The sequence below is a fragment of the Callorhinchus milii genome, unplaced genomic scaffold (assembly GCF_018977255.1).
Source record: "Callorhinchus milii isolate IMCB2004 unplaced genomic scaffold, IMCB_Cmil_1.0 Scaffold3, whole genome shotgun sequence".
Classification (NCBI taxonomy): Eukaryota; Metazoa; Chordata; class Chondrichthyes; order Chimaeriformes; family Callorhinchidae; genus Callorhinchus; species Callorhinchus milii.
In genome coordinates, this window is record NW_024704744.1 from 94,835,236 (window position 1) to 94,850,433 (window position 15,198).

General features: G+C 40.1%; 1 protein-coding gene across 1 annotated transcript in view; it reads right to left on the minus strand.

Annotated features, from left to right (window-relative positions):
* lrpprc (leucine-rich pentatricopeptide repeat containing) overlaps nt 1-15,198 on the minus strand; it is an 84,683-nt gene that overhangs the window by 58,967 nt on the left and 10,518 nt on the right. The window contains exons 6-11 of the mRNA XM_007896847.2: nt 14,237-14,323; nt 12,638-12,764; nt 11,038-11,182; nt 9,477-9,634; nt 9,243-9,348; nt 7,358-7,465 (exon numbers count right to left, since the gene is read on the minus strand). Coding sequence (XP_007895038.2) covers nt 7,358-7,465; nt 9,243-9,348; nt 9,477-9,634; nt 11,038-11,182; nt 12,638-12,764; nt 14,237-14,323 — 731 coding nt within the window. The remainder of the gene's footprint in view (nt 1-7,357; nt 7,466-9,242; nt 9,349-9,476; nt 9,635-11,037; nt 11,183-12,637; nt 12,765-14,236; nt 14,324-15,198) is intronic.

The following is a 15,198-nucleotide window of genomic DNA, read 5'->3' on the forward strand; positions in this document are numbered from 1 at the left end:
ACTCACTGTGACAGCATTAGCCGGGGAAAAAATAAACTCACCGCAAAAAAAAAAATATGTAAAGTATGTAGAAAAATTAAATGCACTTGTCCTTTGGATTTACACGTTGTTTTCAATGTATCTTGAAAGACAATGTATGAAAACCTACGAAACTTTACAGCACACTTCCAGCGTTATTAGTAATGTTCCCTTCCTCTTAAATCACATCAGAGGCAAATGCAACAATTCTGTTATCAAGCGAGGAGTCGTCAGCTGATGCGACATCTTAGAAGTAAGGCAGCATATGCTGTTCACAGCTCATCAGCTACCTCTGTCAGTTATTTGTAAATTTAAAATTTGCTTAAAGCCCTTCTGCCCTCGAGTGGCACCTTTAGAAAGTAAAGCAGCCTTCAATATTTTATGCAGTGCGCTACGGTGCTGATAATCCAAAGTGATTTCCCTTTGAGCACAAATATATATGTGGGGCTAAGTCACTCCAAATTAAAGTCACAGCACTTTCTCTATTTTGCCCTAGAACAACTCAATATTTATATTTGTGTGCGGTGTGTGTTTGTGGGTATTTTGCTGGGGGTGTGGGGGAATGGAAGGAGAAAGCGGAGAGGAACAAAATGCAAATAAATTTAAGTTAAATGAGCACAAACATCTTCGAAGTAGGTAGGTTACTGACAAAAGAGCACTAGACTTTAAAATGAAGGAAAAGCATATGTGCTCAAAAAGATTCAACAATGTGCACAACTGGGAATAATACCACTGATAATTTATAGCATTTTTTTTTGAAATGTACATATTTTTAAAAATCATCACCACTCACATATACACCGGATTCCAACATTTCAAATATTAGACTGTTTTTGTCACACGCATTACACTGCCCAGGAATTTTGCGATTTAAAACGCTTTAGATATTTAATGTGTGGGTCGAGAGAAAAAAAAAAGCCAGAAAGCAATTGTAAAATTAGTTGATGTAATTTCTGAAGTAGCATTTTTTTAAAAAAAACTCAAAAGCACAAAGCATCTGCCGAGAACTGGGTTTATAATCTGCACCAAGTCACATTATGGATAATGTTCTTAATTAAAAGAATAATGATCAGGCTGAATAATTCCATCAAGACCCCCACAGGAATTCTAAATCAGGTACAAGTGGGCTTTAACATTTGAAAAGGCACTATTTTTAAACAAAAGACGTAATTGGAATGCTCATATCACATTAAAAAAAAATGTTCACCGTCATTAACGCTTCTGTTCTTTCTACCACTCGGCAATTCCACTCATTTCAAACAGATGCCTCTACAGCTTATTTAGAAAGAACTTCTTCATTTAATGAAAAACTATTCCTAATTAGTAGTGTGCAAACAATTAAGTCAGCAACATCTCTCCGTAATGACCCTCTCAAAACCGTAGCTGCAGCACAGATGCAGGAATACTAATCGCTATCTGACGGAGGGAAAAGAGACAGAAAAATATGACCCTTTCTCAGACCCAAATCCTTCTGTAAAGCTGGGGCAAAACAGATGCCAGTCAATTAAACTCTATTTAAAAACCTAATAGGGAGAGGGGAAAAATTCCAGACAACATTATAATGCCCACAAATTACTGGCACAGCAACAACATCAACATGAATAAATCACGATGTTGAAAGGGGTCAACTGCAATACTTGGCAAGCAATGACAAATATTTTACGTCTGAAAATGCCTCCATTTTTTAAAACCTATGTATGAATCCTGCCTTTTACTGGGGGGGAATGTACATTCAAATGGCTTTGTGTATTCTCTATATGGCTCTTCTGAGTGTGGCTCTCGAGAACTAAAAATGATCACTTAACAACACTTTCCTGGTTTTATTGCCTGAACTACAGGAGTACAGTATGATCTGTGTCAATTATAATTCTCCCATTTATGAATTGTCATTTACCACAACATATTTAACACAAACAGGTTCTACTGATCATCGTGCACTTGCCACCCATTTGCCCACAAATAACGCTCAGACTGTTCAGAACAATTTGTTTGTAGTATGATTTCTGGTGTCTGACTCCATCAACCACCCCAATTGCTCACTCCACCTCATAGAACCCACGTGCAACCTTGGTATTTTGTTTGACCCTCAGCTTGCTTTCAAACCCAATATCCAGTACTTGATCAATATCACCTTTCTTCACCTATGGGACATCACGTACCTCTGCCCTGATCTCACTGCCAACCTCCAACACACATTCTAACCTTTTCTAATGCTCTCCTCTCCGGCCTCGTTCATCCATATACTGTATATAGCGTTTTCGTTTGTATGTTATGAAGTGCACAGTCATTCTCTGGTGCACCACGCTTGCCTAATGTTAAGTGTTTAGCTGGATGCCGGCAAACATTTGAAAAGTTTTAGAACCCCAAATGTAGCTTTAGCTGGTTAAATAGCCCTGTACATTAACCCAGTTAAAACTACATTGATATTGCAAACACTCACAAGTTTCCCATTGTTTGTCCTATGGACCACTGTTCAGGTTAGGAATCTGGTTGGACCATCATCAAAAGTACTGTGGACCTACCTGGTGCAGGACAGGATTACAGAGACCACTACAGAAAATCTACTTGTTTGACCTATTGAATTGTCAGGTATATCATCCTGGAGCCAACTCTGCCCCAATGAGACCCTGCTTACCACCACCCCTCTCTCACATACACATACACACACACAGAATTTATTTATCAACCTTGCATTTGATTCAGTGCCTTATCACTGTCAAAATGTCTCAAAGTGCTTCATAGGATGTATTTTTTTACTGCTTAAGTGCACTTGTAGGTGAACATTACAGCCAATTTGTACAATATCCCACAAACAGCCACAAAGTGAATGACCAATTTTATCTGAGGGGTTGCTGGTGAGGACAACCTTTATTCATTTTCAAATAATGTCATGGCATCATTAACATCCAACGAATGGGCAGACAGGAGCTCAGTTTAACGTCTCTTCTAAAGGGCAGCTGATAAGAGCAGGTTTGAGCCTTCACACGGTGGCTAGCAGGTACCAGGAACCCTGCATATCTTTTGAATCACAACAGATCAAAGTACTCATTACTCAAAGGCCAACCAAGTGAAGGGAAATTATGTCAAGGAGTGACCAATTCACACAGAAGGAATAGCCATGGGGTATCCAAACAACACCGACAGACTAGGAACAAATGCAGAAATACCAGATTGAAGCTTGGAATACGATTAAAAAACACAATCTCCAAAATTGAGACACCTCAGCACTCTAGAAAGACAACGGACTTAATTTGCAAGATGTTTTGCCAGCATCTTTCAGCTGCATTCTAACCAAACAGCTACAGAAATACAAAAAACATTTGGAGACATCTTGTATGCAGCTAATGTGTTTTTCATATTAAAAAAATCATACAGCACTTAGCCTGTATTTAAACTGAATTACATTACAGCTCATTGCAAGCTGGGGGTAGTTTTGCTCCCACTAAACATTTCATACTGGCACGTGCAAATTATGTACATATGTATGAACTGACTAAAATGATTTTTATACTCAATGCTAACACCAGCAGCGTGGTCTTGCAGAATGGGGCTGTTAGTGGCACAGTGCATTGGGAATGCAGTGCAATAAGGTAATATGGATTCAGACACTATTTTTAGAGAAACGGGGACAAAATGAACACGAGAAAAGAACAGCTTTATAATATATAAAGTACCCAAGTGGAAGAGGAAAGAAAACATCTGTTCCAACAAGGGTCTCTATAAAATAATCCTTGCATTCGATATAGTGCCTTATCATGTCGTCATAATACCTGAAAGTGCTTCACAGGATTTATTGTAAAGTGTTGTGACTTTGTATTTTGTTGGCAAACAGCACATTTAAGCACATTTTTCATAGGTTTTCAAACTACAAATTAGCTCAAGCATTTACAAACCATGAATCCTGGGGTTTGAGTTGCGCACAGCAGTGTCCCACAAACAGTCGTGCATTGAGTGACCAAATTATTTACTTATTTATTTACCCCCAGAAAAGCAATCTGCCAATCGACTAACAACCGGCTTCCTACTTACTGCTAGGTAAACAGAGGCAACGTTTTGCCCTGCCGGGATTCGAACCCAGGTCCTCTCGCTTGTGAGGTGAGCGTGCTAACCACTACAGGACTCCAGTATAAATATTTCCTGATTTACAGCATATTTCAAGAAATATTCAATCCAGACATTTACTTTATAATAATAATAATAATAATAATAATCCTTGCATTTGATATAGCGCTTTTCACGTCGGGAGGACGTCCCAAAGCGCTTCACAGAACACACTGTAAAGTGAATTGACTGTATATTTGTGGGCGAACGCGGCAGCCAATTGCGCACAGCAATGTCCCACAAACAGTCGTAGATTGAAAATGGCCAATTTAATTATTGTTTTTGTTTTTTGGAGGGATTATTATTAGGCGTGTGGAGTAAGGAAACTTGCCCAAGGTTTCGCCCTGCCTGGAATTGAACTCGGATCTCTCACTTGCAAAGCGAGTGCTCTAACCACTGAGCTACAGGACTCCACTGAATTTACAAATTGCATTGTCTTCCTTTTTTTTAAAACCTTCCAAAAGTATTTTCCAACAAAAGCAGTTGCCACACTTGGTAAATTCTGCAAAGCACTTTGAGGAGTTTTGGCCCGATAAGGCATCATAAAAAATGCAAATTCTTTTTCTTTGTTTCTTTCTTGGTTGAGATTTTTTTTGCCTTTTTTTTTGGCTCGTTTCCCCACATATTGCTCCAGAAGTACTTTATGGCCTCATAACGTGCGTGCAAAAGATCCAGGCAATTTTCATGTCTGGAAAATTCTTGAAACAATGGCCGAACTAATCTGCAAAGTAAATCAGGCTAATATCTTGTTTATAGAAGCACCTTGCACTTCCAAACTGTTGCGGCAAGAATATGAAACAGCATATTCTCGTACTTCTGGAGCAATATGTGGGGAAACGAGCCAAAAAAAAAGGCAAAAAAAATCTCAACCAAGAAAGAAACAAAGAAAAAGAATTTGCATTTTTTATGATGCCTTATCGGGCCAAAACTCCTCAAAGTGCTTTGCAGAATTTACCAAGTGTGGCAACTGTTTTTGTTGGAAAATACTTTTGGAAAGTTTTAAGAAAAAGGAAGACAATGCAATTTGTAAATTCAGTCTTACAATTTAGATCGTTTGGAAATCTGCTTCTGCAGTTATTACGAAGCACTGGCTACCGAATCAAAAAACAAATGGAAGAATTCCCAGTTTTTCGCAATGAAGCTTCAACACAGCTATGTCATTATAATGGTCTAAACTCTGTGTCTTGAAGCACAATGCAGCCCATTCCTACACACAGATTCTGCATGTCAAGAAGAGGGAAACATTTAACGTTCTTTGCTTCCAGCTCTGTTTTATTTCAATGACATTTCTTTCCCCGAACACACTTTCACCGTTCGAAGCAGATCCTGTTCTTATCCCTTGTGTCAGAATTATAAACTTGAAGAAAGAAAGGCAGCATTTCCAGTGAACATATAAGTCGGAACGACCAGAAACCAGAATTTTTTTGACATTTGGTAATTCCCTTCATATTTTCCTCCTATTTAACATCAAGCACGATTTAGTCGTTGCTTTCCCCCCCACCCAGTTAAAAAAAAGTGAAGTAAATTTTCTCTGATTTGTCAAATGTTCACAGCAAAGTGCTGCTTTTCCTTTTTTTTCTACTTCATAATTCTGACAAGAATTCGATCGGATGTGCCTGCTACTAACGGCAGTAAAAAGCAGTTGCGGAAAAGAAGTGACAGTTAAATTAAATAACAAAGAGCTAGAAGCAACAACCTTTCACGTTTTCTTTGCCTGACGTTCAGTGTCTAGGACGAGACAGGCGATACACTTCATAATATTTACTCCAAGCCAAGCCAAATGCAGAAAAGCCCCCAAATTTGGGTGACAAAACGAAAGAGAAAATGATCTAAACATTTTTTTGACCAACTCAGGAGTTGTTTGGTGACATGCCAAAAATCGGGAGGGGTAAAAAAAAAAAAGACGGAAGGTTTTAGGAGACTTAGTGCCAACATATGGTGCAGTAAACTTCTGCGCAGCCGCTGACATTGCAGCAATTGCCTTCACTGCGGGGGAAAAAAAAAATCATACAATCCTAGAAATTAAAAGTACAAGAGGCCATTTTGCCCCTCACAGCCTAGAAGGTGCCAACTCCTCCATTGGAAGCCAACTGCACTAATCCTCTCCTCTTTCACAACACTTTTATACTCCTCTTCAAATGTCCTCCTGACGTGAAAGGCGCTATACAAATGTAATTTTGTATTGAAGTTGATTCCCTTTCAAATTGTTACGGTTCAATGGTGGCAAAACCATTGGAGACGATTACGGTGCATAAAGTGCATTGGTAGACAGGATCCACACTGAAAGGTGTGTCAGCAGGCTTAGAACGGACACTAAGATGAAGCAAATTCAGCAAGAGGAAAAGGTCATTGAGCCCCACAAGGCCATCTCATCTACCCGCCATATGCCTCCAATCCCTGCCTCTTTACAGACATGCACCCAGTTGCTCTTTGAACTACTTTTTGAATGGTTCGAATTTGGTAACGTTCACAAGTCCCCCAGGACACAGCAGATAGTGCATTGCACTGTACCTGTACGTACAAGCAATGAAGATCATGCATGTTTCTCGCGCAGTTGAGGGTCCATTAAGTGATTCAATAATCTTCCACCGGCACATAGTTAGGCATCTTCCCCTCCTGCCCCCTCACCCCGCCACTCTCTGGAACTCTTACAAAAATCCCGTTGCATTCCCTCCTTTCCACCCAGCTTTCAAAACCCTTCCCAAAATCCTTCTCTTTGCTTGTGCCTTCAATCACCTTCCCACCCCATCTCTGCACTTGTTCTCCTGCATGACAGGTACAATGTAATTGCAATTTCTTGGTGCTGGTGTTGTGTACGATCCATACTTATTACTTTATGCATTATAATAATAATGCTTTCATTTGATATAGCGCTTTTTCAGGACTTTTAGACGTCTCAAAGCGTTTCACAGAATATACTGTAAAGCGAATTGACTGTATATTTGTGGGCGAAACGCAGCAGCCAATTGCGCACAGCAGCGTCCCCACAAACAGTCGTGGATTGAAGCGACCAATTTAATATTGTTTCTTTTTCTTGTTATTATCATCAGGCGAGTGGAGTAAGGAAACTTGCCCAAAGTTTTGCGCTCCCAGGAATCGAACCCAGGTTTCTCGCTTGCGAGGCAAGTGCTCTAACCACTGAGCTACAGGACCCCACAATAATTGATTATATAGCTTCAATTGCAGGCTTCAATCCAAATACCCAACTGAATGAAAAAAGCCTAAAATAGCCACAAACCTTGCACATTTTTTTCTTTCTGATGCGCTGCAAGTAGAGGCCAGAAATAATGAGGCCGAATAGGTAGGTTTTCCTTCTGGATAATCTTCATGAGCTCAATTGATATTCCTAGAGACACAAAAGAAAATTATTTAAACATGCCAAGCTCCATCATCATATAATTACATAGAAGGCAAACTAAACCCTACTCCCAAGATCTAGGGTACTTAACATTTAAATTGTTCAAGTGCAGGTAAGACCATAATAATAATCCTTGCATTTGATTTAATGCCTTCCACACCAGAAGATAACGCAATGCGATTTGCAGGATATACTGTGTAGTGGAATGACTATGTAGCTTATAGACGAATGCAGCAGCCAATTTGGCACAACAAATTCCCACAAACAGCCGTGAAGTGAATGATCAATTTTATTTTCCGGATAAAGGAAAAGTTTTGGCATTGGTGAGTCACAACAGTATATTTGGGGAACATGATAACCACTCCGTGGCACATGAGTTATTTTAATCCTTGCATTCGATAGTGCCTTATCATATCGTTGAAATGTCTTAAAGCGCTTCACAGGATTCTACTGTGAAGTGTAGTGACTGTGTATTTGTAGGCAAACACAGCAGCCAATTTGTGTATGGCAATGCCCCACATACAGCCATGAAGTGAATGATTTTATTTTATTTGAGGGATTTTTAGTCAGGACAGCGGGAGAAACTCCCTTATCTTTTCGTCGAACAGGCAGATGAGACCTTGTTTTAACGTCTCATCTGAAAATGGCACATCCAACAATGCAACACATATCCCTCGCACTGCATTGGTGTCAGCTTTGACTGCAAATTCAAAGGCCCGATGTGGGGCTTGAACCCACAACCTTCTGATTTAGTATCAAGAGTGCTAGCAATTGGGCAGGACTGACACCTAATTCTGTTCAATACACAACACTTTCTGTTGACTTTGCTCTGTTTGATAAAAAAATCAAACTGTATCAACAGTAAAATGTGGTGTATCAGCATGCCAACTAATCATCAGCGTGTGCATTAATCCTCACAGGAAAGTGGTTGTAAGGCTGCAATAACAAAACCCAATTGCATGCATGCACAAATTGCACGTGTAGTTTCTAGGCCAGTGTTTCTTCAACACCTTGCAGCGCGGGGTTGAAGTAGAGCAGAGAGAGTCAGAGAAACAGAGACAGAGGTAAAAGTCAGATGAAAGAGGGTGAGAGACTCGAACACAGAACCAGAGATTGGAAAAAAATGTCAGGGAGAGTGAAACAATTGAAAAGAAAGTGGCAAAGAAAAATAGACTGTATAGTACAATATTGACAGCATAACTCCTGATGGTATATTTTTTGGTTGCTATTGTTGCCGATTTGTATATTGCATGATGGCCAATTATCTGCACAATTTCCTTATCCACAATTGGGCAGATAGTCAACTCTGCGGTATTATAATAGTAATAATAATAGTGCTTGCGTTTGATCTAGTGCCTTATCGCGTCTTTGAGATGTCTCAAAGCCCTTCAAAGAAATACACTCTAAAGTGAACTGTATACTTTGTGGGTGATAATCTCCCTGATTAAAGAAGGACTTTGATTGTTTTATATTCAACTAAACAAGCTTTTGAACAAACAAAGAAAGTAGCACAATGCAATACTACTTTCATTTGCTCAATTTTATAGGCATCATCATTCCTCCCCCCCCCCCCCCCACCCCAAACCCAGGTAACTCACACAATTTGGCTGTTCTTCATCAATATGTCCAGGAGTTACCATTGGCAACAAGCAAGTTCCATGAATTTACACATTACAGAAATCCAACCTCTGGAAAGCACTTCAGCAAAGGACAAAGCTCTTTATGAATTACTGAACTGTAAGTAATTTTTAGTTAAGATTCATACCAGTCTTCTTAGCCTCCAAAGCGCAGTGAAGAGCGAACTGGAAAGGGGCCAAATGTAGGTTCGCCTCCTTCAACCCCTCACAGAACTGCTGCACCTTGTCCAACGGCTATAGAGTGCAAACAATAAGTGCAACTCAACAAGTTTGTCTCAAACTACAGGCAACATTTTTAATCTGACAAATATTTACAGTGTATTGTTCAATGGGGTTCGGACGGCAGGCTCGTCTTTTCTTACCTTGTCTGAGTTAATGCAGTGTCGGATAAAGAAGTTACCAAGACTGAAGGAATCACCATTCTGGGAATCCGTTTGAAATGTGGGAAAGGTTTTCAGCACCTGGAAAGCTGTGTCTTCCAACCCATGGGTGATCAGGCTGAGACACAGATTCATCGCGTCTGAAAAAACAAAGAATGCATTATAAAAATGAGCCAAGACATAATAATAATAATCCTTGCATTCGATATAAGCACCTTATGACGCCTTCAAGACGTCTCAAAGCGCTTCACAGGATATACGGTGAAGTCAATCGACTGTATGTTTTGAGGGTGAAACGCGGCAGCCAATTGCGCCCAGCAGTTTTCCACAAACAGTCGTGGATTGAAGTGACCAATTTATTATTATTTTTTTGAAGGAATCAAGACATCAGGGTGGCATCCATCTATATTGAAGGGGGGGGGGGGAATCATTCTGCAGTGTTCACAATGTTTACTCAATCTTGTCACACATGCTATTAATGATATGTCATCATAATTGCACATCAAAATATTTGCTACACTGAACTATGCCCATACTTGATCTATTAATACTGACAAATGTCTACATCCATTTCTTATATTTCCCATACAAGAGAAATTTCCAATTTGGAACCATATGTTTCATTCTCAAAGATTTGAAAGAAATGAGAGTGAGTTTAGTTATTTTATTAGTCTGTCGCAACTCTTTACCTTTTTAAGTTAATTTCCCTTCCTTTTCTTCATATCCATTATATACTCTTACTTCCAATGTACTTACCAATCTTCCTCTTAAAGGCATTCATTTGACTATATACCAATGGCTCACCTAGGGTGATAATGCATTACAGACTCGCACCATGTTTTACGTGAGGAATTAAACATGAGATAATTGTGAGTGTAGTGCCATGTCCCTAGTTTCTCTGCTTCGTGCTTCAGAATGCTGCTTGGAAGTAGGCTGGAAGCAAAATGTTTGTGCATAACCCATCCTCAAAGATACATAGTTAATGAGGAGTTTGCACATGAACAACACTGCCCTTTTCATTGTTTCACTTGAGGAAAACTGAGTGGCACCATATTAGGAGAGAGAGTTCTATATTCTATATCAAAGGTTTGATTCAAGGAAAATCTGCACTTAAGGCAGTTCAGAGCAAATATTTATTTTCTTTAGCACCTTTGGATCTCATTTCTTCTTCTATCCTGTGCTTGAATGCATTGCTAAAAAGTTACTATTTGAGAGCATGGCACAATCTTAAATTTTAAGACCGCACAGGAATTTTAGGGGCAGAGTTTTTCATTCCAAACACAAATACTGAATCTTACTCTCGCAGAGATTGCTCCTAAAGGGCATATTTTGCTCGACTCAGTCAGGATATTTAAAATAAAACTGAGGTGACTCTTCTCAAGCCACTCAAATAGAAAATTTGTTTTGACTTTTGAACAACATGAAAAAAAAGAAAATGTTTAACAGTTTAAACAGAATTCAAAGACAAGTATTTTAAGGTTAAGTCAGGTTAGAAGAATCACAATTGATCACTACATATGCGTAGTATTGCTTTGGAACTTGCCTGGTATATATCCCCTGTCATGTCTCATCCGCTCCACAATATTCTGGACATACTGGGGGTAGCCAGACTTGGCCAGGCTGAAGATAATTTGCATCAAATCCCTGTCCATCAGGCTGGCATCTGTCTTTTCAACTTTCTCCAGTGTCTATCAACAAGGGAAAGATTTACCACGTTAAAAATATGCTTCATGTATGTATGTGTGTATATATATAATATAGATATCTTAAGGCAGTGCTAAAGCAACAATTTATTTTCTTTAGCACCTTCTGATCTCATTTCTTCTTCTCTCTTGTGCATGAATGCACTGCTAAAAGTTGCACCATCAAAACACCTTGAGCAACTTGAAACAACGTGCTAAACGAAAATCACAAATATTCATTGGAAAAAGATCTACTGTTCACTTAAATTACATGTATACAACTAACTGCATTTCATTTGTGGTATTACGTTTAGAAGGCATTAAAGTTAGGCTCCTCTCTGCTGGCTGAAAGGGTCCTGTGCGAAATGGCTTTGTTTCTTTCTCAAGTACCAAAAGGGCTTGGGTTTACAGCACAGTGCAGCCCAGAAGTCAATAACTACAGTATTGTCACTTACGATGCCTAGTATAAAAGACTGAAAATCTCACACGACGTTTAAAATGTGAGAACAGAAACATAGGAACAGGTGTAGGTCATTCAGCCCTTCAAGCCTGTTCTGCCATTCTATAAGATCATGGCTGATCTGTACCTCAACTCCAATTGCCAGTCATTGCCCCATATCCCTTAGCACCCTGACCTAACAAACATCTATCCACCTCAGTCTTGAAAATGTGAGTGGATCCACAGCATCCACAGCCTTTTGGGGAGAGAGTTCCAGATTTCCACTCCCCTTTGTGTGAAAAAATGCATCCTGATTTCACTCCTAAATGGCCTAGCTCTAATTTTAAGACTATGCCCCCTTGTTCTAGATTTCCCCCACCAGAGGAAATAGTTTCCCCCTAGCTAACCTGTCGAATCCCTTTATTATTTTAAAAACCTCAATTAGATCACAGAGCTGGCCAAATCAGGGGGGAAAAAAGGTTGACGAGCAGAACAACCTTTGCTGGTTTGGGATTCACGATTCAGGAATCTGTACACATTTCACTAACAGGAAGTAACAAACAATGCAATAGATCCAGTTTCTGAGTACTGCATTTTGAACCGCACTCCTACACCACAGGAGTGCGATCTGGATTTTGGAGATATTTTTGGTGAGTGGAGGAGCACAAGTCCAATGTTACCATCCATCTTTTGATATCCAAAAGCACAAATGCCCAACAGACATATCAATGTGGTTTTTCACTCAAAGCAAAGGTCAATAATCGCAGATTTCAGTTCCCCTTCCCTCCGCCCTTCCCCCATTATAGTCAAGCGAGAAAAAAAAAAGATCAATTGCTAAAATGTGTTCACCACACATACTGACAAGCTATGGACATTTCACACACAAAGCTGCTGCATTAACATTCAGTCTCCCCTGTATACTTATCGAATCTTTTGACATGAACAGTATTCCTTTCATTGATGTAATCTTTCAATAAACTAAAAATAACAGTGTTTGAATAATTGTTGGGTCAGTTGGGTACCTGATTGATTTTGTCAATATCTCCCTTGTCAGCGTACACATTCAACAAGGCAACATAGGTGTCTGGCCCAGGCTCAATCCCTGCATCTGCCATCACAGTTAGGACCCCCTCTGCGCTTTGCAAATCGCTGAAATAGAAAGTGTTACAATTCAAAACGGAGAGAGAAAAATGTCTCAGCGGAGAATGCAATAATAATCCGTGTATTTGATATAGCGCTTATCACGTCTTCTGGATGTCTCAAAGCACCTCACAGAATATACTGCAAAGTGAATTGACTGTATAATTGTGGGCTAATGTACTGCCAATTATACTGGATTCCTAATGAACACTGTAGAGATAAAGATGGGGGGGGGAGGTGGGAGAGAGACCACCAAATTATCAAAGTGCCAAATCGCGACGGTTGGCTGTACTCTTGCTTCCAAATCAGAAGGTTGCAGGTTCAAGCCCTATATCAGGACTTTCAGCCCACAGTGTTAGGCGGCCACTCTGTAAAACAGTGCTGGGGGAAGGCTGCATTGTTGGGAAAAGCTATCAATTGAGCGGGACGTTAAACCAAGGTCCCGTCTGGTCTTGTTCAGGTGCAAGTTAAAGATCCCATGGCACTGCTTGGGAAGGGAAGGGAATTTCTCCTGGTGTTCTGACCAATACTCCTCCAGATAAAATTGCTCATTCGCTGCATGTCTGTTTGTGAGACATTGCTGTGCGCAAATTGGCTGCTGCAATTGCCCACAAAATATACAGTTATTACATTTTACAGTAAAAAAATCCTGTGAAGTGCATTCAGACATTTCAGCAGCATGATGAAATGCTATGTCAAACACAAGACTTATTATTATCGTTATTATAAGCGCTGAAAGAGTGATTTGGGAGGTCGGATAAAATGCGACCGAAACACTGAATTGAGTTATTGCTTCCATCCCACTGAAGACTGCATTATCCAGAATACCATGATTCCCAAAGAACATTATATCAGCCTAGTATTATTCATACTTTTATTTTTAAACAACAAGAAGAAAATTACATTGGTGATTGAATCATAGAATTTTACATCAAAAAAGTAGGCCATTCAGCCTTCACACCTGTAATGTCTCTCTTATTTTTGCCTCAAGTCATTGCAGTGTATTTGGTTGCATATCCTTTCAGTTCAGTTAGAAAGTGAGACTAGATAATCAGCCTGTTGCTCTTTCGATGGCTAAATTGGCAAAGCCACTTGTGTGAAACTGAGCAACACAGTGTTGGAGGTTGAATGCCTGCCATGTGCTAAATTAGCTAATCTCATCTGAATTGACAATAAGAATACTACATTTGGATGTTGAGTTGAGAGAGAAAAAACAGCCAGGATTCCTGCTCCATTCAGTATTCTCTATTCAGAGGTGCATGTTTGTGTGTGTATATACCGCAGTCTGCAAATATAAGATTGAGCTCAGTTTTAATGCCTACCTCCCCACTACACAGTTAGATAGACATTCAATACCCAAGATCGTTCGTAAAGAATGGCCACTTGGCTCTAGCCCATTTCAGGCAGGAAGATTACACCACCTCAGGATAAAGAAATGGCTTGCATTACACTTACATTATTTTACCCTAGGAAATACTTACCCAGCTTTTGCATGTCCAGTCACCAGAGAATTGAACACAACCTCTGTAATTGGTAGATCTTTGCTCTTCATGAAGCCAAGAATCTTACTGAGAAACAAAATAATTTGTTCTCAATTAACGTATAATACCAAATATATCTCCATCCAATTCCTTGTGCAGCACACAGAGCAATTACGTAGCATCTGGAAGCTAAAATACCTCACCTCAGACCCCCAAACTTTGCAGATTTTATATGACAATTGCCCAGGAAACATGTCAATTCCAGTCAGTTTCATGAAGTCAAAGAATGACTGGAGGTGTTGTGATTGCATAAAAACTTTTTTTTTAAAATAATGATTTTCCCCTACTGGCAAATTGGGCACGTGTGCACATCGGGTGAGGACAAGATCAGGCTCAGCTGTGATCTCCTTCTCTCCCTACCTCCTCCACCGTTTCTCGCTTAACCCCTGTCCCCTATCGAGAAGTTGCACATCTTGTCAATCATCTGGGTTCACTGATAAATTCTTTTCATTTTTTTTGCGCGGAAACCCATCGCCATGCTTAAGAGTATCCAAACCAAGCTGAGATTTCTATGCATCCCACCTACACCTGGAAATCCCAGCGATAGATTGTTGGAATGGTATGCGCCCTCTCTCCGTGGAGGGATTCATCCCGTTTAGCTAATTCCGGAAAGTATTAGGCGCAGGTTGGCACGAGCCAAGGCCTGGGGAACCCAGGCGTACTGCTCGAGCCTAACCAGCTAAAACTCATTAATATTGCTTTCCAGCTGCTTGTCCAGCTAGGACCCAACCCGTTAGGTTTTGGCTTGCCGGGTTAACAGGAGCTGAGTGGGTTGACTTCCTCCCCCAGTGACTGGTCTGCCCTTCCAGGTCCTGCCAATGAGCCAGGCTGGGCTGTGCTGTCATCAGCAGTGCCCTGGAGTACTGTGGACATGCCTGGCTCAGGAACCGAATTATCGAGAC